Here is a 22,795-nt window from a genome sequence, read left to right as displayed (position 1 = left end):
AGAGAGCTTAGAAAAAGCACATAAAATAATACATATCATTCATTAACAATTCAACCCCAGCCTCAATTAGAGCCTTACATAAAGGTATTTAAATCTGCCTTATATTTAGCAAATTAATCAAATGATCATATTTGCACCTTCAAAGGGGCACTAAGACATATGGATGAGACATCTGAAAATACAGCAAGATCATAAATACCAAGAGTGTTAATCAACTTATTGAGATTCAGTAAATAAAAACATATAGCAACATCACAATTATACTCAATAACAAGGAAATGTAGGATAAGAAATCTCATAGCCTAGCACTACAAAATCTGAATATGTAGTTTAAAGTGGAAAAAAATCTGTAAATGACAAATGTTTTAATATAATAACTGTAGAGATTACATAATTTCATTGTTTATTACTATTTAAAGGGAAATAATAAACATTACTATATTTCTAGAAAAGAAAGAAATCTGTGATGGCTGAGATATTTTCATGAAAGATGTCTGAGAAAATTTATGAATGGTGAGGAACTTCACCTGGACTCATAGAAACAGATACTTTGAAAAGGAGGAGAAGATGGAAGGGCTTTCTAGGAGAGGAAACAGCTTGGGAAAGGTAAGGTGATAGAAAATTTAGATCATGCTAAGAAAATGTGAGTGGACCTGCTTACCTGGAGCTAAGGGTTAAGGAGGAAATGAAAAAAAATATGAGATTCTGGGGAGGTTCTAGCTTAGAGTGCCAAACGGTTTTCTACAAAAGCCACTGTGAGCTCATTAAAGATTTTGCAATATGGAAGTGACATGATAAAAGGTATTTTAGAGAGATCAATGTTTAATTACTGGCTCAATTTATTTTTATTACTAACCTCATATAATCATTTCTAAAACACATGTAAAATCTATTTTTAAAGATAATGTAAAGAAATTTTAATGACCAGGTAGCTGTTACTTACAGGAGGCCCATCAGCACCAGGAAGTCCAGCAAGTCCTGGTTTTCCTTGTGGTCCCTTACAAAATAGAGAAAAAAAATTATTTAAAAAAATAAAAATAATTTTAAAAAGCTTTAACTTGTACATATACTATGAATGAAATTCTTATCCTGAGTCACCGGCTTCAATTCATAAGTAATAACCATTTAAATAACTTTTAAATATATTATTTGGAGGAAATGCCATGCAAAGATAAATTAAAACTAAATTTAACATGTCAAAGCTATGCTAGGTTTTAGCCTGCTTGTAATCTTAGATGTGTCTTTTTTTAAATTAGCAAATTAGTTTTTGAATATCACAATAAACTGAAGCTTAAAGAACAAAAAGGAAAGCAAATATAGGTCAGAAATATACTGATTCATATCATTAAAGAGGTAAAGATTGTATTATTTCCCTCAATAATATTAGTAAGTACTAATTCAAAAAATTACATAGTAACACTGATGAAACACCATTAATTATTAAAATATTTTGTGCCATGTTATGGTATGATAGTTATTCATAGGAAATGAAGGAAAGTAAATCGATTTTAATGTAAAAAGAACATATCCTAATAGGTAACCAACAAGATAATAATAAAGTAATAATTCAACAGATTAATCCCTGTTTAACCACACAGAGTTTCAAATCACATTGAACATGACCATTTCTAAATTTGGAACATGGTAAGAATCACTACTACAAGAATCAGACCTTTTCTTGGGAGAAAAGTAGACATTCTTCTAGGAATATTAAATTTATCAAGTTCCCAGAGCCCAGGTCATTGTTATTGACACATCAAGTTATTGTCCAGGATTCAGAATCAATGAGAAGGTCAAGGACATATCAGCAAGCGTAAATGCTGGACATATTTTTGGGCTTTTGCCATTCTCAGGGAGTAAAGTATAATCATTGTATTCATATTGCCTGACACTGCAGTTTTACAAGAAAATTTCAACCAAATCAGCATAGAACAAAAATGAATTAAAAGTAATCCTTAAATTGAAAAATTAAGATTTTTTAACCAAATGTGGCAGTGTTGCAATCTGGATGAACTTACGTTCCTATCCACGTCTTCAAAGTTCCTCCCTTTAACTAATATTTATTTTGCATCTTGTTATTTTATACTGGACTCAGAGAGTTATGTAACATCAATTGCTACTAAGCAAATATATGAGTGAACTCAGAAATTAAATCACAGGAAACATTTAGGAGATATCACAATTTATCACAGGATGTATTTGGTATATTTATCAAAAATGTCAGAAAAAATATAATATATTAACTATTTTAGTTAATTAACTTATATTTTATGAAATATTTTTACCAAAAATAAAAGCACAGGCTATAATAAGTTAGTACAAAAAATTGTTCTTGGATAGTAAAAACATATGACATTAGTTAAATTGTATTAAAATGTTAAATTATACCATGATACAATTAAACATTACTATTTACCAAATTTTTGAAGAGAAGGCTCTTGAGCCAGAATAAATAAATCATAGTTATCATTAAAAACAAAAGTAATAGCTTCTACTTTTTAATATAGATGTAATACAACATTTATATTGTAAATGTATTATCATTAAAAAGTGTTTTCCTCATATTTTTGAGTACCTTTCTCCTTTTGATGATAAGAGATTGGTTTTGAACCTATAGGCTAGATATATTCAGATCAGAGGCAGAAGCAGTATTACATAAAACAGCTCTCTTCTTACCACCAGAAATGCAGTAAACCAGATTATATATTTTATCTGGCTTGGCACAGGTAATTCAGATATAACAACTTTTCCTAAGAGCAAATTCCTCTTAATAATCTAGTACATACATGATAAAATCATGGTAGAAAATTTAAAAAGTGCATGTGTCAAGTGCAATATAAAATAAATACAGTATATTTTTAATGCACTAATCTAAAATATGAGTGACCCAGATTAAACTCCCTGATCTAAATATTAAAAATAACCTTTAGAACCTAACATAACTAATAGGACATTTTCCAATAGTGCTGTGCAGCTATGTCTAAAACATCCACAGAAAAAAGTACTTTCAAAACCACTTAAATCTGATATGTCTGCTCTTACAACTCAATATTAAGATAAATAATCCAATTAGAATATTAACCAAAAGAGTTTAATAGCTATTTTATCAAAGAAGTTATAGAAATGGCCAATAAGCACATGAAAAGATGTTCAACAAAAGTAGTGATTAGGAAAATGCAAATTACAACCACAATGAGATACTATTTCACACCAACAAGAATGATCGTAATCAAGAAGACAGACAATAACAAGCATTAGTGAGAATGTGGAGAAATTACTATCTTCATACATGGTTACTTGGAAGGAAAAATGGTACAATCGATATGGAAAAGAGTGGAATTCACAAAATATTAAATATAAGTTTAACATAACACAAGAATTCTGCTTCTAAGTATACACCAAAAAGAAATGAAAACACATCTATACAAAGACTTGAATGCAATTATTCACTACAGCACTGGTATGGAGAATAGCAAAAAAGTATAAACTACAACTATTCTATCAACTGCCAAATGAAAGTAAACAGAACCTGGTATATCCAATCAATGGAATACTATGAGAACAAAATAAGGAGCAAAGTACTAATACATATATGCTACAGCATGGATGAACCTAAAATGAAAGAAGTCAGACATAAAGGTCACATACACATTCATATGATTAAATCATATATTACATTTATTCATAAGTTTCATTCATATGAAATATTCAGAAAACTCAAATCTACAGAGACAGCAAATTAATTGTTAGCTAGGTCTGAGGGGGTGGAAACATGGACTGAATATTAACACAAGGATTATTTCTGGAGTGGTATAAGTATTCTGAAACTTAGATTGCAGCACAACTGTAAATTTAGTAAAAATAATTCACTTGTACACTTAAAACAAGGGAATATTTATAGTATTTAAATTATACTTCAATAAAGCTATTAGTTTTTTTTTAATTAATATGTTTGTAGAAATCAACAAAAATAATGAAAGAAAAAAGGTGTTGGAAAGAGCCAGCTAGAAATGTGCTATGACTACAGGGGACAAAACATTACTCAAGGAATCTCACAGTGGAGATCAGGGAAAAAGACATGTGTTTAATTATAGATTTATTCTTGTTTTGATCCAGACATTGAGTTACTAACAAGAACATCATCTTCCATTCATATATGAGATATGATGGCAATGACAACTTCACAACTTTCCCTTCATCATGTCTTCCTACAAATCTTTTGTCACAAGCAAACTTAATTACATTTTTGTAAAATAATGAGAAAGAAAAGGAAACCTAAAGTAAAGAGAAAATATTCACTCATACCAGTATGTTCCTGAAATTAATATAGCTGAGAATGCCACATTTGGAAGCTGTTTAAATGGTAACTGAAGTTTTATCATTCTCAGTTTAAGAACATATGAATGAAATCTCCCCACACTATATTTCCATGTCAACTCCAGATTAATTCCTTATGTGCTGAGCTATCTAGATATCTTAACAAAAACAGAAGGCAGACCTTATACCTGCCTAAGATTGCTAAAACAAACATGTTCACCAGGCTTTACTAGAACAACAGAGTAACTTACTTTTTCACCAGGAGGACCAATTGGACCTTGTGGACCAGGAAGACCCTATTTTAAAATAATTTATTTCATATATCAGATATCAAATCACAGTAATACACTTTTAAAACAGCAAATTATTAGCTCACTATAGTACATAGTGAGTTATAAGAATCTGTATATATTCCCATACACCCCAAGGAATTTTAGAACACGATGAGGAGTTTTACACAAGCTGCTCTTTTTTGCAAAGGGACTATAATGTGATCCTATTCAGAACCCTCCTGCAGGTGGCTATTAGTCCTGGCATTCCCTAAACATTGAATGACTCATTTTTCCCTGGGAAGAGAGGGGCTTCTGCAAGTTTGCTCAAATTTTTTTAAAAAAATAAAAGTATGTATTTTCCTACATTCACATTTTAAATATTGCTAGGCCTACATAGAAAATTGTGAGGCTGTTGATTTTCTTACACAAAGATAGCATCTTCCCCCCCATTATTTCAAAGGAGATGCAATGGCTTAGACTTACCTGAGGTCCTGGATTCCCTTGTTGACCTGGAGGCCCAGGCTCCCCTTGGGGACCCTGCCAGAGGAAAATATAAAAAGTTTTTAATGGGCTATATTACACAATAGATTTTTTTTCTTCTCAATTGGAAAATACCTCCACCCACCCCCAAACAGTTTTCCCTCAAGAGATTCTGGAAAATGTTTCAAAATATTAATGCAAGCTGTATCTAATATACTTAGCAAAATGTAATAAATCATTATATTTTAGATTTAACAGTAAAAAATGGTTTCTTAGTTCTTATATTCAAATATGAGTTATTTTATCACTATTTGCTACATACCATGTTCCCTTTCGGTCCTGGGGGGCCATCTACACCTGCCATACCCTGCAATGAAGAAAAAGTATGTATGGTTGTTTATGTTTTGACGCTAAAATAGAAAATCAAAAAGACTAATCTAATAGCATGATACTCACTACCCTAAGCAACTAAAAATCATTTTAGGATTTAATGGAAACGAGGAAGAGACAAGACCTATACTTTCTTTTCCATGTCCACATTGGAGACAATCTAGCAACATTTTCCTCTGCATGCTGGGGATGTATCATGAAAACAGTAAGATAGATAATCAAAAGGAAGATAGAAGGAAAGGAGGGAATGATGAATTAAAGTGAAAGGCAGCAACAATAGATCTTCAAATGTATCAAGGCGATAAACTCTTGGCTCTCTACTGAGGGCTTTTATGGCAACAAGCTTTCCCTAGAAAATCTTCAATGTTTCCAGCAATACATACAGGCTGCCCTGGAGCTCCTGGAGTTCCCCTTGGACCCAGCAAACCTCGTGGGCCCTAGGAGAAAAAGAAAAAGCACGCCTTTATAAAAAAAAAAATGCCCTAATAACATGCCTCTTCCAATGAAGAAATCCTAAGGTTATTTTTAGAATAAAAATATTTGGACATCTTTTATTAACACATTGAAAGTGATGTCCATAACATAAATATCTAATGTTTATACTGATCCAAAAGCCAGAATAAATAACAGTTTTTAGTACAGAAACTGTGTTTCTTTGATTCTATAATATTACATATGAATCACTTGGGGAATTTTTAAAATAGGAAACAGTTTAATATTTTCAATAAGACACTTTTGTGTCATTTTTTGATTTCAATGACAGCATTGAACATTATTATTCAATCAGATATACTATATAAATAGAAGAGTCCTGATTCTCATTTATTGTACATTTAGGTAAATTTCATCTTAAGATAGCATTCACTGAGGAAAGAAAACGATCAGCTGTGTAACTATATATGCAGATTACAGAAACCATTTTTCGAGGTTTCTTAAATTATTATTATTTACACTTGATTTCTCCTTCTCTTCTTTTTCCCCCTCCTGCACCTGCTCACCTTCTTTTCCTTCTTTAGAAAAGCAAATAAAATAATCTAATTTCTCTCCCATTTGCTTGAACTTACTTGACAAGGATCTAAAATGTGGCACAAGGTAGAATGCAGCAATTTAAAATCAAAATTAGGAGGCCTATTTCCAGTTTAGTTATTTAGTTAGCTAGCTTCAAGTAAACCTTCCCAGATCAGTTTCCTCATTTGTAATATTTGGTGGAGAAAAGTGATATAATCCATATGTCTGGTATATTCCAAGTGACATATTATTTTTTTTCTTCTGGTAATAGGATTCATTTCTTCTCAGTACATAAATTTCGGAGCTATTGATGACAGAACAAAAAACAAAACAAAGAAACAGCAACAAAAACTATGTAAGGTAACTTTTTTGGCTGGAAATGTTACATTCCACAGATTTTTCCCTCAATTGTCTAAGATTTTCTCTGTAACAAAAGAAGAGCTCTATATATCCTTTTTAATTTTTTTCACATGGCAATTATCTGGTTAGCTTAGCTAAGACTGCAATGGTTACCTGGGTTTATCATTGTTTTTATGTGTAACACCAGTCACTAGTCCTAAAAACTAGAAATATTACTTAAAAATAAAAAGTAAGTTGCTTACAGCTTCACCTGGAAGACCTCTTGGTCCAATTTCTCCATCTTCTCCCTGTCATTGACAAAATTAATGAGAGTATAGAACATTTAGACAATGTATCATTTCAACATGATTTTGTTTTATTATGTTTCAATTTTAAATATTTCTTAAAGAAATGAAAAGAAGTATTAACATACCCTCATTCCATCATCACCAGGAGGACCTGGAGGACCTTGAGGACCTCGTTCACCCTGATAAATCAATACAAATAAGATTAGCATATGGAAAGAAGTAGAATGTTTACAAGTCTATCAGGTAGCTATCCAAACCAAATAAAACAGGACATCTGGCAGGGAAAATTATGCTTTATTTACCCTCCTCAAAAAATTTTGCAGATAAATCATAATTTAACAAATTTAACTGGCTTTACATGTTAGTATGCTAATAATATTTTATAATTATAATATTTTCTCTCAATTTTCAATACAAAAGATTTATGTAAAATAAGTATCTTAAATAGTTTTCAGACATTTAATTATTTTAAGCTAAATTGTTCAGAAATTTATTTTGCTGATGATTGTATTAAATATGGATATACTTTGGTGATTTTGACTTAAATATTTTCTACTTCTAAGTAATTTATATTAAATCGGCATAACTCAGGTGACTAAAGAAATTTGGTATTTTTTAAATGGATACAATTATATCTTGATCTTAAAATGTTAGACACATACTATATGTTCTGTCAGACATTCATAGGGTTTTCTTTCCTTTTACTATTTTTTTCTTCTCCAATTTACTTAAAGTTTATCTTATTCTCATTATTAATGCTGTTAAAGAAAGATGTGAAGATCTAAAGCTGATCTTTTTCTGAGAGATTGTCTGCATAGTTTCCTACTAAAATTATCTACTGGAATACTGTTCAGGATCATGGTTTCTTTAGCCTTCACAAATTACAAGTTCTTGCCTTGTACTGAAAGTTTTTATCATCACCAAAAAATAATATAGTGCCTAGTATATTACTATATTAATGACAAACCACCTACAGATGTCTTCTTTTGAGTATATGTCCACAGGCAAAAAGCAATGAAAAGGTTGAAGCAATTATTTAAAAATTAGAGGTAAAATTAAATGTCCACATTGCTCTTCTGTTTATGTGATATTTTCCAGGTACATGTATATAAAGATTCTGATTCAATTTATGTTTGCATAAAAGGAATATTATAATGTCTAAAAATATTCAAAGAACTTACACTGATACCACATGTGTAATTTTACTTATTTTCCTCCTAGTATCTATTAGATTATTAAGTGGATTCACAAACGTTAAAATTAATTTTCCTTCTTTTTCTGATTTCCCAAATTGTTATCAATTCTAAAATATTTTATAATATTCCCTGGAAAAAAAGGAATAGATGTATCTTACCCTGTGACCTTTGTCACCTGGCAGACCCGGAAGTCCATCAAACCCTCGATCTCCCTGTAAAACCATCATCATCATCATCACAATTCCAGTCTAGATATGTACTGTAATTTAAATGTGAAATATTCTCTCAGATTCAGAAAATGGATTTTTAAATATAAAATTTTCCAGAGTGAACTGACACACAGGAAGTGAATATAAAAATATGTGAGCTCCTGACCTTTGCCCCAGGTTCTCCTGGCATTCCTCTTCCTCCATCTGCACCTGGACGACCCTAATAATGCCAACAGCATGATTAAGCAAAGTGACTTTTATTAATAGCAAGTAAGTAAAATAAATAAATAAATAAACAAATAAATAAATAAAACTAATGATCATGGCAGATGCCTTCAAAATGCACAATGAAAATAAGCCATACCCTTTTCCCAGGTTTTCCCGTTGGACCAGGAGGACCCTGGACGCCTCGAGGGCCCTGTATCAAGACATCATAATTAAACCATATTATAGAATTCTTGATCAATAAACTCAATAGCATCAAGAGAGATGGTTTCAGAAACTAATATCCTCTTAGCGTTACCTTAATCATTCAAACACAAGAAATTTATTTTATCATTCAAACACAAGAAATTATTTATCATTCAAACACAAGAAAATTATTTCCATGTAAAAGTTCAGATAAAGCAGAAGACAAAAGGTTCACATCAAATAAATACCTTAAATACCTATTTTTTCTAAATTGCTTCTTCTTTTTTTTTTTTTTTTTTTTTTGAGACGGAGTCTAGCTCTGTCGCCTAGGCTGGAGCCCAGTGGCATGATCGCCACTCACTGCAAGCTCTGCCTCCCAGGTTCACGCCACTCTCCTGCCTCAGCCTCCCAAGTAGCTGGGACTACAGGCGCCCGCCACCACGCCTGGCTAATTTTTTGTATTTTTAGTAGAGACAGGGTTTCACCAGCATGGTCTCAGTCTCCTGACCTCGTGATCCACCCATCTCGGCCTCCCAAAGTGCTAGGATTACAGGTGTGAGCCACCGCGCCCGGCCCTAAATGGCTTCTTACAAAAAAGATCATATCACTTATTAGTTATATATGTAGACATAAGGTTACATTTAAATAAAAGAAATAATTACACATTTTATTCCCCAAACCTTGGGGTTTTACATTTCCCTTGATGGAACACACTCTTAACTATCTATTCCATTTCTCTTCTCTTTCCAATCCCCTTTCTTTCACCTTTCTCTCATTTGTTGGATGTTCTTTACTAGATATTTCTCTTTTCATCGCGCTTATAATGTCGGATTGTAATGGTCTTTTCTCAGTTTGAATCTCCCATTTAGATTGTGAACTGCTAAATTCTTTAATCTATTTTTCCCCACTATTATCCTAAAATTTAGCTCAGTCCCTGGTACACATCTCTTTTAATCAGCTACAAAATTTTGGAGGACAATTTGGCAATCCCCGAAGCAAATTATTGACTGGCACCATACTATGTCAGATTAAAGGTTTAAAATTCTCATTATCTTTTTCTTCAGTAGCAGTACACCATAATGTGTCAATATATACTTTTCGTGGGGATTGATATACATGTTTTAAAATAATAGTATACAGCTAATAATAGGTCAAATGTAGTTCCACTATAAATATTAGATAGACCTTCATATTTAACTAACTACATATACTATTTAAAGTTAATTGAAACAATATGCATATAATAAACATGGTAGAAAAAAATGAAACCCAAATTTGAAAATATAAATAATTTTTATAATCACTGTGAAATGTTCATTCTAGAAATATAAAATTAAGACTGTCTAAAGACCCAGCGCGGTGAATCATTCCTATAATCCTAGCACTTTGAGAAGCCCAAGAGGGCAGATTGCTTGAGCTCAGGAGTTTGAGGCCAGACTGGGCAACATGGAGAAATCCCAACTCTAGAAAAAATGCAAAAAAATTTGCCGGGCATGGTGGCGCATGCCTGTGGTCCCAGCTACTTGGGAGGCTAAAGTAGGAGGATCTTTTGAACCCAGGAGGCAGAGGTTGCAGTGAGCCAAGATCATGCCACTGCCTGCACACTCCAGCCTGGGCAACAGAGCAGAGCAAGACTCCGTCTCAAAAAAAAAAAAAAAAAAAGATTGTCTACAGGTTAAAGAGTATGTAGCTTTGTAATGAGAAGACTGCACTCTGAACTCCAGTCTGAAGGCATGGGCCAATAATAACAGTACAAATTTTTTTTTTAGTTTTTAATGAAAATAATCCTTCCTTTGACAGCACATTTCTCTTTTTGGATTAAAGGAGTCAAGGAAAACTAAAATCCAAAACAATTACTACAATATGTTTTCAGGTTCATCTATTTTATAAAAAGAAAATGTTGAGCAGAAAGTTCACAAACTTTGGAAAAAAATAAACTCCGTACATTTTCATATAGTCTAATATCAGTATTTTTACACGATTCCCAGTTAAGCTGCATTTTCCATCCTTTTAATGGCAAAGTTAACCCAACATAAAAAAGGCTACTATATCTTGAATCACCCAAATATCATAATCAGTTTTCTCTGAATTTTTTAATTTCAAAATAAACCCTCATACATCAATAGAATACTACTCAGGAACAAAAAAAAAAATGAACTATTGATGCATTCTTGAAGGAATTATGCTGTATCAAAGAAGCCAGTCAAGAACAAAAAGACAAATTTTTATTTTTTACCTGAGGACCTGGATCACCACTCTCACCTTTGGCCCCAGATGAACCAGGCCCCCCCTATAGAGAAAAAGTGAAGATATTTCACTTAATTTAGCAATTTCATAACTATTTTTATCCTGCCAATTGCACCTGAAATAATTAAACATTATTCAAAATATATTTAATCATATTAGCATTAACTTATTAATTAACACAGTAAAATTTTCCAGCACTTGCATTGAAATATATCTCTTCTCAACATATTGATTACATTCCAATTTGTGAGCGATAAAGGTCTATATTTTATGTAACATTACACAGAAGCTAACCTCATGAAATCACATTGAAATTGTCTTTTGTGTGTGCACTATCAGAACTCATATGATGATACACAAAGCATTATTTATCACTACACTGTGATGTAGTAGTAGAGTAACCCATTATTACCAAATCAGATATACATGTAATCCATTTATAGTGTAAGGACTTGACAAAGTCAAGTCCCTGACAAAATATTACTGCTTTTATATTCAGATATTTTTTAGACTCTGAATTGTATAATAATAAAATGGCAAGAACCTGGTGTTACTGATACTATTATAATTGCCGTGAAATAGTGTTAACACATTTTTCCCAGGTTGGTTTGTTGTTTCCCATGAGAATAAGTCTGTATAACAAATATCTCTTAAATACATTTAAATAATTAAGAAGGTGACGAGGCATGGTGGCTCATGCCTGTAATCCCAGCACTTTGGGAGGCCAAGGCAGGTAGATCACCTGAGGTCAGGAGTTCGAGACCAGCCTGGCCAATATAGCGAAACTCCATCTCTACTAAAAATACAAAAATTGGCCGGGCATGGCGTTGGGCGCCTGTAATCCCAGCTACTCAGGAGGCTGACACAGAAGAATTGCTTGAAACGGGGAGGCAGAGCTTGCAGAGAGCCAAGATAGCACCACTGCATTCCAGCCTGGGTGACAAGAGCAAAACTCCATCTCAAAAAATAAATACATAAAAATAAATAAAAATTTAAAAGGTGCAACAACAACCTGGCATGTATACTAAAATAAATAAACAAAACATAAAATTGCTTTATAAACAAGTTGTGAGGTTTAAAATTAAACACTAGGCAACACATATCCCCAAAAAACTTCAGAACATTAAAAATAAACATGGTGATTATAGTTACTTCATGCTGAAATACTGTGTGTTCTAAAAGATTCTAATTTATTTAAATCCATACATATTCCATTAAATACTACATCGTATAAAGTATGACAGAGATTTAAATTATGCTAAATCTGAAAAGTGGTAGCAAGCTATAGTCTCCTGGTGACTCCAAAGTAAAAGAAGTATTAACATGATGCCCACGAAATACAAAAAGTCAAGTAACATGAATTTTCTGACTTTAAAATTAAGAGAATAATGACTTTCAAACTTCCAATAAAGAATTATTGCAAATAAACTTCTGCAAGAGAAAAACTGGGGTTCTACATTAAGTCAGATTATTAATCACTGAATTGAATGCAATTATGCGATTATATAACGGACTATTTTTAATTAATCGACTATATTACATTCTCTGTATATAAACACTACCTACTCAACAGATTATAATTATTTTGCTCCAACATTTATTCTAAAAAATGTCACACAGTCATTGACTATAAAATAATAGGGAAAAAACAGATTTTCTACACTTCCTGCATGTTTTATGATACAGTCCTCCATTTGTCTATAAAGATAACTAGATGTAAACAATTGGTTAAAATATTTTTTCATAGGAAAAATATACAGATGTCAAAATATCGATGTAGACTTTCTTTTCTAAATCTTAATCTAGTGAATACTTTTTTAGACTATAGAATTAAGAGATATTTGGAAGACTAACAATTTAATGTTTTGATGCAAACATCAAATTTGCATGTTTTGAAATGCTAAAAAGAAACAATACGTTTTTTTCTCTCAATACCTACCTTCAATAATTAAGGAAGCTAAAACGTTCATATCAAAGAGATAAGTAGATAAAATTAATTAATTTTGGCTATGACATTGAGAATGTGTTTATGGTTGTCAATATTTTCTCTTTGCCAACAGGCTCTGGAAAATTGGCTGGCTCTTAATGGTTGTTTAATGAAAATAAGAACTGCTAATGTACCTCGCTTGTTTCTGCTCATTGCTGCCGTTAGCCTCTATGAATCCATTTCCTTGTGTTTTTCAAGATAATAGATGAAATTTATTTGAATAATAGAGTCTTAGATATCCTAGGACTGATATTTGTAAATTTTTTTTTTTTTTTTTTGAGATGGAGTCTAGCTCTGTTGCCAAGGCTGGAGTGCAGTGGAGCAATCTGGGCTCACAGCAACCTCCACATCCCGGGTTCAAGCTATTCTCCTGCCTCAGCCTCCCAAGTAGCTGGGATTACAGGCATGTGCCACCACACCCGGCTAATTTTCTATTTTTAGTAGAAACGGGGTTTCTCCATGTTGGTCAGGCTGGTCTCGAACTCCCAACCTTAGGTGATCCTCCCGCCTCAGCCTTCCAAAGTGCTGGGATTACAGGTGTGAGCCACTGCGCCCAGCCTGATATTTGTAAATTAAATCAAATATGGCACTGTTTCTCAAATATCTTTGGCCATAGGAATCAACCTGGTGCACGTATTAAAATTACAGTCGCTGGTTCCAATCCTGAATCTACAACATTAGAGTCTTAAGTTCAGAGTCCCAGAAAGTTTTATTTTTAATAAAGTACCTAGGTTAATTCTTCTGACCCCAAATTTTATAATACACTAACATACTACTTACTTTCCTGTTATGTAAATTTGAGTCATTAACAAATAATTAAAAATTAACTCTATTTCATTGGTTAAGTGATATAGAATCTGCCATATTACTGTATTTTGGAAAAGCAAAGCATGATAAAATACATGATAAACATTTAATAATGCGTTAAATTATATAATTTAAATTCTATGAAACATATTATCAGAATATGTGTTCCCCGTGAGCTTATATGATTGAATGTATATTCCTGCAAAATATATATAAAATTTTATGACTAAATTATGGTAAATATAAATATAAGGAAATCTACATAATAAAATCTTCGATAAAATACATGAAGAAAAACTATCACCCTAATATAATCAGTAAAACAGACTAAATAATTAGAAGACTAAGTACTTGATTTAAATTTGAATACAATAGTTTTGCTGCAAGTGTCTACTACATACGATACAGAGAAGATTTTAACTTTCAGAATAATACATTCTGTAAATATAATTATTTTCATAAAATATTTTGAAAGTCTATGAGAGCATATGAAAGCATAGTAGAAAAAAATTTAAACAAAAAACCAAATATTTAAAATATAAATTATTTATCCATCTATTCTAAAATTAATGAGAATCCTGTGAACTGCTACACCGCTTAACATTAGTATATTCTAGTGTATTTGAAGATTTCTTAGACAAAAATATTTGAAATGTCTTAGCGTGCTATCATGCTAGTGAGAAAAACATAACACTTTGTTATTTCCAAGAATTTCTACAAGAGAAAATACTCTCTCTAATAGTTGAAGCACCTTGTGGAATACTGAGGCAACCTGCAGTTTAAAAAGTATCTTGCTATGAGTTAATAGGTGCAGCACACCAGCATGGCACATGTATACATATGTAACTAACCTGCACATTGTGCACATGTACCCTAAAACTTAAAAGTATAATAATAATTAAAAAAAAAAAAAGGATCTTGCTTGCCCTAAGATTGTATCATAATTTTCATTGGCCTCAAATAAATTTTTCTTTTTTAACAAACATTTTGTTTAATATAAAATTAAGTCTCAAGTATTTAATGTAAAACATAATTTTGGAAGCTGAATATTAGGCAAATGAATGATACTTATAGTTTAAGAAATTAATAGTTGGATATGACTCAATTACATTTTTAATTTTATTTATTCAATTTAAAATTTTTTACTGAGACCTTTTGATGAAAATGTACTGAAAACTGAATTGAGAAGGATTTTTTTTAATGGAAACAACAGCAAGCATGAAAACATACACTACTGTCACCAACCAGAGATATGCACAATCCCTGGAAGAAGTTGCACAGGGAACTGCTAATTTGAAAATTTTAACATATATTATCTTTGTTGGGGTAACCTACCACAGGACCTGGTCTTCCAGTTAGACCCATTGGGCCAGGTGGGCCTCTCAGAGCAATCTAGAAAACAAAATATATCAAATTCAGTAATATTCTCCTGGAAGAGCACATTAAAGTACAATATGAATTTGCACAAGCTGCCCTTAAGTAATACATGATCAACACAGATTTAATAGCTACATGCTAGAAAGAGTGTCAGGTTACTGAATAACTGCAAATTTCTAGAATGACAAAAGAGGTAAATATCAGACATTTAAAAAACTTTTTAACATATAAAATCTTGTAACATATATTGCTATGCCTTAATCAAAAATAAAAGTTAAACTAGATTTTAGAACAACTAATATCTGATAATTTACTATTCTGAATTTTTCAAGAACAATGCATAGCTTTTTTCTCTTAAATGTGTAGGCACAATTTGAGAGGCTTTAAATAAAATTCTTTTAGCAATATTTTAGGAAAAATTATGATAACTAAAGCCAGACACCATAAAACAAAACTGGTCAGGAAGTGTTATGATAATATGTGCCTTTTAACATATCTGAAATATAATGCTATAGAGAAGAATGTTTTATTTTGTATAATCATACACATAATAAACTGATTACATGCACTATTGTTACACTGAATATTAGAAATGTGAAATTAGCATACTTGAAAAGCTGAAACACATACAGTACAAAAGATAAAAATTTGATAGATGTTAAATTAGTATTGTGTGCTATTTTGAATATTAGAGCTCAACAGATGAACACTTAGATTTATCACAAAGATATCAAAAATAATACCACAACAGAAATAAATGCAAAATCATATTAGAAAAGTGCACGAGATGAAAACAGTAGGATCTCCAAAGTCACTACTGACTCACCATGAGATTTTTGACAATATACTTCTTAATCCTTGAGATTAAATATCTGAAAAATTGAATTATAATGCTTGCTACCTATTTTTCAAGTAGGTTAAGAGGACTAATAAAATGAGGAATTCAATGACCTCATAAAATATTTAAGTTCAAATAATTACCTTAAAATCGTTCAAAATCATATATTTTATAAAATAAGTTATAGAAATCTTTAGTAAATTATTTTAAATAATTTTAGATTTGCATTATGCCAAAATCTAATAAACAAATATTTTAATTTTTCATTATCTTTAAACATGATACAATCAAATAATGATATATTTTCAGATTAATAGACTTAGGAAAGACATAAACAAATATCGAGGATGAATTACAATTTTTACTCATGTTTTCAGATATTTTTACACATGCATAAATTCATCATGATGCATAAAAATTTTATCACAGAAGTGATTTATATTGGTTAGAAGGCGGGTAACCATATCCATACCAACCATAAATCCTTTATTTCCTTCTTCCTTAAAAAGAAAACCAATACTATGAATAAAAATGTTATATGAATTCCAATTCCTTCCTGGTCTATCCTTTTGATTTTCTTGCGTATATTCTAATTTAAATGAAACTAATTAAAAAACATAAATGTAATTCTATATTTTATAAGTCTACAAGTAGTGGAAGCTTTAAACTAAAAAAAAATCATAAACTGAAATTTTAAAAATACTACAGATTATAAAGATTGGGGTTGGTAAGAAATTTGAAGGTTTCTTTCTTATATATGATGTCCAAAATATTTAATTTTCTGTGTTATCCATGGTATGTTAAATAATCCAGAAAATTAAGAACAAATGTATCTCAAATTTTATTCTCTTAATTATAACCCATCATTGACTTATGAGTTAGCAGAGTAAAACTGGATGTGAAAGATAAGGTGCACTAGGTGTAAATATATCAATACTCTTGGGAAAAAAAATAGAATTCTTGCGTGTTATGGTGGGAGACTGCTAGAATTATATAATGGCAACATTGCATTGGTCAACTACCTAACTATAATTTTCAATTAATAAACATTACTACTAGAAAAATAAATATAATTTTAGCAGTTTTCCAAGTAAGTTCAATATACTATTCAGAAGTAAATATTCTATTAATAATGGTAGCATCTCCCATATGTACACACATATATACTTGACACAGAGTCAGTCATCTTGTGGGAATGCAAGTTTATCCTTTCTTACCCGAGCCTGCTGAAGAATAGCTTGAGCCTGAGCTTCCTGAGCAGAGATGGTTGGTCCTTTGGAACCATCACCACCATAACGGAACTTGGAAGAGATAACATTAATAAATTCAAAATTAGCTTTGTCAAACATGTTGAATTATGTGCTTTGATCATTAGATAAAAACCACTTATTAAAATGGTGGGATTTTACAAAATTACAAAGTAACTCCATAATGAATCATGAGATCTAGTTTGTTTTGTTTTTGCTCTTTCTATTTCCTATGGAAGTTCTTTACACTACAGGTTACCATTTGTAGAAGAAGAAACTAGAAACTCTGTTTCAATTTTAAATGCTATAATTTCTATACCTCTGGAATAAACCATTGTGGCTTTTTTTAAGCACAAATGCTACCCATTTTATTGATTCATTTGTATAAAATTCCAAATATACCAAGTTCAGTGACAGTTACAGCTGAATCTCTATTTTGTTTGTCAAAATTTTTGGAATATCCACTAATACACAGGAAATTTTCCTTGTGATTTATTTATTTTGTTCACCCATTCTTAAGTACTCATGTTATAAAACAGATCTTCTGTAATATTCCTCTATAAAATTTGCTCCATTTTAACTCAAAATGCAGTATGAGTCAATTTTTCATTCTAAGTAATTATTTCTTGAAACTTTGTTGATTATGTTGAAATTGATAAATAAAATACACATTTTTTTTCCCAAAAGACCAGGGCAACAAAAACTTTACAAAGGAATCTTACAGTAAAGCAAATAATTTTGGGGTAATGAATAATAACACTACAAATAAATACTATTTATGACTATATAGATAATAGATGGTAAATAGTATATTAATGCTATGTTAAATAACATATGAAAAACATGTTAATAATGTGACTCAGGATAAACCACAATTGGAAATATTGTTAAAAACTCTGTTGCTAAGAGTGTAATCAAATAATGAATTCTTAGTTTTAATGCAGAGATTGATACTTACCATAATTTTGTTTTGTTAAATTTCCCTGAATTTCCAATTGCTGCTTAATTTCAAGTATTTCTACCTCATACAATGGTTTTTAGTTGATTGCTCTTCAATATGGTTCAACAATAAACTTCAGAAAAAAGATGACAGGATATCAAGTCATCTCTATAACATAAAAAAGAACATACCGGTAACATCAACATAGTACCAGGAGGACCAGGTAGACCATCAGCCCCTGGTAAGCCAGGACGTCCTGGGGGGCCCTAGAAAAATAAATGAAATAGCCAAAATAAATAAATATCAAAATAATATTTACTAGAACTAGAATAACTTATAAGATAAGTCTACTTTATCTAATTTGCATTTGTCCTTTCCACCTTATTTAATCTGTTTTTAGTAAGTATACCTAGCCAGAATTCTATTCTGTTGCACAATTTTAGATGATTTTAATAACGTTTGGTTATTAATATATAATCCAATTAAGCTATAAATTTTGCTCAAACTTTGTTCACAGCCTAAAACTGTGTAAGATGAAGAGTTCACATATATTTTAAGGGAAAGTAATGTGAGAAAAATAAGTAGTACAAGCCTGGTTCTTACAGTTAGATAAAAACAGATTTAAGTAAATAATGAAAATTTTATTTAAGAATTATTAGGTTTAAGGTATATTTTAGTATTCTTTAACAGATACATAAATAGTATTTATTTAGTAGAATACTTAACTACATACTATATTTTAATAGACAATAGATACTATCTTCAAGAGAGATAGTTTTTAACATAGATAATGACTAATTTTAGCATGTTAATGTTAATCATAGATAATCACTAATTTATTTTAAATGTTTACTGATTAAATATACTCAGTGTATGTATGTGTGCATGCATACATACATGTACATTTAGAAGTTTAGGTGTGACTATGCTGTCCAGAAATCCAAGATATGGATATGAATATAGAAAATATTAAATATGTAATATATACATCTGTTCATAAGTATGTGACTCATAGATACAAGGTATATGTCCATAAGCTTTCAATATAAGGAGACATTTCTACATAGCCACGTCATACTTGGCAGGGAAGCAAGTAAATTCAAAAATTAATAAATAACTAAATACAAAATGCTATAACTCAAAGCGCCCAACCAATATATAAAAAAATGCAGCAGCAGTTTTCAAATGTGAATTTCTCATAAAAAGTTAACTCCTAGGAAAGTGTTAACATTGATTCTAGATTGGCAAAATTATATTTTATTTAGAATATTATTTCAATAGATTCTCTACAAGCTTCAAGGAACTGTTAAAGTAAGTTCAAATAATGGCTTCTATAAAGAAATAATTTTTTAAAATCCCAACAAATCTAGCTTGAATGGTATAATTTCCTATTACTAAAATATTTCCTACATTTGTAGATCATTTATATGTCTCTCTATATAAGGCACAGTGTAAAGAGATGAATTTGTCACCTGATGTAGAGTTTAAGGTGAGTAAACTACAGAATACCAAAAGGTCTTATGAAAATATAGCGGGATTTAAAAATATTAACTAAAATGACTATTACAAATACATGTCTCCAAGAAACTGGACATATCAAATTAAGTAAGCAGAGCATGTGAGAACTAACCTTATGAACTTTATTTTAAATAAAAAGTTTCATAACGTTTGCATAATACACTCTTATGTCCTCTGACCTTAAATAGCTATCACTCAATCCAGAATTTCTGAAATATTTAAAAATCTTCCTCCATTAAATTTAAATTAAAAAGTTTTTACATTATTTAAATTGTAATTATATGAAAAGTATAACTTATTTGTATCTCTGATCCTCTAAAGAACAAAAGAAAAAAAGTTCAAAGTTATTGGCTACTCAAGGATTTGGGAAAAAAAAGGGAAGGTTATTTTATGAGAAGAGTTTGGAGAGACTTAACACAAATGAGATATTTCAGCATGTAACCCAGAGTTTGATCTTCAAAGTAGAATGTAGATTTATTAACTCATTCTGTCAGCATACAAATAAATATAAATGGAAATACCTAGACAATATGTTTGGAATTCAAATTTGAATACCAGAATCCCTAATGTAATGAGTTCATATCAATATGGATATTGGGTGAAAATAAAAGTTTGCTTACTAATTATGCCATAGATAAATGCACATTTTTTTCTCACTTTAAAATAATATTTAAAATGTTAACTAAAATGTCGTGCAGCACTGAATTCATGCTGCCTTTACCCCTCCCACATGCAGTGAGAATAACGTTATACTTGTAGAATACATTTTAATTATTTAAATCTGTATGACATGCATTTGTAATGAGATGTCATGTCCATTCACTTACCCTATCGCCAGGGTCACCAGGGGGTCCAGTGGGGCCTTGTAGACCTGGAGGACCCATAATACCCTATAGAGAAACACACCATATCTGAATCAGATTCCTAATCTCATTAATATTCAGATGAATTCACCCTAGTCCTATGGAAGAGTTCATTTATATTTTATAAATATACACTAGACTTCTAAACAGTTGCCCTATTTATCTTCCTGTGAAAAGACAACATATAGAAACCAATTTGTAGCTAGTTCAGATGCTCTCAAGGGGGAGGCAAACATTTCAAGGAAAAACAGGAAAGAAGAATATGCCAATGTAAAGTCTCTAAGGTCATATTTGGTCCCTTTTCTAACTGAAAAAATGGAACACTCATAAAATTAGATCTCAAAAATTTGATAGCCAAGTTGAACATATGGAAATCATTTAGGTTAGAGGCAATTATCTTTCCTTTTATGGGTAAACATATTTAAATGCATCAGTATCATCCATTATTTTAGATGACAAGAGTTTTTATTTATTTATTTATTTATTTATTTATGTATTATTATTATACTTTAAGTTTTAGGGTACATGTGCACCATGTGCAGGTTAGTTACATATGTATACATATGCCATGCTGGTGTGCTGCACCCATTAACTCGTCATTTAGCATTAGGTATATCTCCTAAAGCTATCCCTCTCCCTTTCCCCCACCCCACAACAGTCCCCAGAGTGTGATGTTCCCCTTCCCGTGTTCATGCGTTCTCATTGTTCAATTCCCATCTATGAGTGAGAACATGCAGTGTGTGGGTTTTTGTTCTTGTGATAGTTTACTGAGAATGATGATTTCCAGTTTCATCCATGTCCCCACAAAGGACATGAACTCATCATTTTTTATGGCTGCATAGTATTCCATGGTGTATATGTGCACATTTTCTTAATCCAGTCTATCATTGTCGGACATTTGGGTTGGTTCCAAGTCTTTGCTATTGTGAATAGTGCCGCAATAAACATACATGTGCATCTGTCTTTATAGCAGCATGATTTATAGTCTTTGGGTATATACCCAGTAATGGGATGGCTGGGTTAAATGGAATTTCTAGTTCTGGATCCCTGAGGAATCACCACACTGATTTCCACAATGGTTGAACTAGTTTACAGTCCCACCAACAGTGTAAAAGTGTTACTATTTCTCCACATCCTCTCCAGCACCTGTTGTTTCCTGACTTTTTCATAATTGCCATTCTAACTGGTGTGAGGGATGCAAGGCTGGTTCAATATACGCAAATCAATAAATGTAATCAAGCATATAAACAGAACCAAAGACAAAAACCACATGATTATCTCAATAGATGCAGAAAAGGCCTTTGACAAAATTCAACAGCCTTCATGCTAAAAACTCTCAATAAATTAGGTATTGATGGGACATATCTCAAAATAATAAGAGCTATCTATGACAAACCCACAGCCAATATCATACTGAATGGGCAAAAACTGGAAGCATTCTCTTTGAAAACTGGCACAAGACAGGGATGCCCTCTCTCACCACTCCTATTCAACATAGTGTTGGAAGTTCTGGCCAGGGCAATCAGGCAGGAGAAGGAAATATAGGGTATTCAATTAGGAAAAGAGGAAGTCAAATTGTCCCTGTTTGCAGATGACATGATTGTATATCTAGAAAGCCCCGTCCTCTCAGCCCAAAATCTCCATAAGCTGATAGGCAACTTCAGCAAAGTCTCAGGATACAAAATCAATGTGCAAACATCACAAGCATTCTTATACACCAATAACAGACAAAGAGAAAGAAATCATGAGTGAACTCCTATTCACAATTGCTTCAAAGAAAATAAAATATTTAGGAATCCAACTTACAAGGGACATGATGGACCTCTTCAAGGAGAACTATAAACCACTGCTCAATGAAATAAAAGAGGATACAAACAAATGGAAGAACATTCCATGCTCATGGATAGGAAGAATCAATATTGTGAAAATGGACACACTGCCCAAGATAACTTATAGATTCAATGCCATCCCCATCAAGCTACCAATGACTTTCTTCACAGAATTGGAAAAAACTACTTTAAAGTTCATATAGAACCAAAAA

The 22,795-nt window shown here is 31.4% G+C and overlaps 1 protein-coding gene across 2 annotated transcripts in view; it reads right to left on the bottom strand.

Annotated features, from left to right (window-relative positions):
• Positions 1 to 22,795, bottom strand: part of COL11A1 (collagen type XI alpha 1 chain) — a 243,202-nt gene that overhangs the window by 125,754 nt on the left and 94,653 nt on the right. For both annotated transcript variants that reach the window (XM_054450666.2, XM_054450675.2), the window contains exons 11-25: positions 20,719 to 20,781; positions 18,565 to 18,639; positions 17,404 to 17,487; positions 15,307 to 15,363; positions 11,167 to 11,220; positions 8,884 to 8,937; positions 8,686 to 8,739; positions 8,469 to 8,522; positions 7,240 to 7,293; positions 7,070 to 7,114; positions 5,843 to 5,896; positions 5,392 to 5,436; positions 5,073 to 5,126; positions 4,569 to 4,613; positions 944 to 997 (exon numbers count right to left, since the gene is read on the bottom strand). In XM_054450666.2, coding sequence (XP_054306641.1) covers positions 944 to 997; positions 4,569 to 4,613; positions 5,073 to 5,126; positions 5,392 to 5,436; positions 5,843 to 5,896; positions 7,070 to 7,114; positions 7,240 to 7,293; positions 8,469 to 8,522; positions 8,686 to 8,739; positions 8,884 to 8,937; positions 11,167 to 11,220; positions 15,307 to 15,363; positions 17,404 to 17,487; positions 18,565 to 18,639; positions 20,719 to 20,781 — 846 coding nt within the window. The remainder of the gene's footprint in view (positions 1 to 943; positions 998 to 4,568; positions 4,614 to 5,072; positions 5,127 to 5,391; positions 5,437 to 5,842; positions 5,897 to 7,069; positions 7,115 to 7,239; positions 7,294 to 8,468; positions 8,523 to 8,685; positions 8,740 to 8,883; positions 8,938 to 11,166; positions 11,221 to 15,306; positions 15,364 to 17,403; positions 17,488 to 18,564; positions 18,640 to 20,718; positions 20,782 to 22,795) is intronic.

The sequence above is a fragment of the Pongo pygmaeus genome, chromosome 1 (genome assembly GCF_028885625.2).
Source record: "Pongo pygmaeus isolate AG05252 chromosome 1, NHGRI_mPonPyg2-v2.0_pri, whole genome shotgun sequence".
Lineage (NCBI taxonomy): Eukaryota > Metazoa > Chordata > Mammalia > Primates > Hominidae > Pongo > Pongo pygmaeus.
This window is presented reverse-complemented; position numbering and strand designations above follow the sequence as displayed.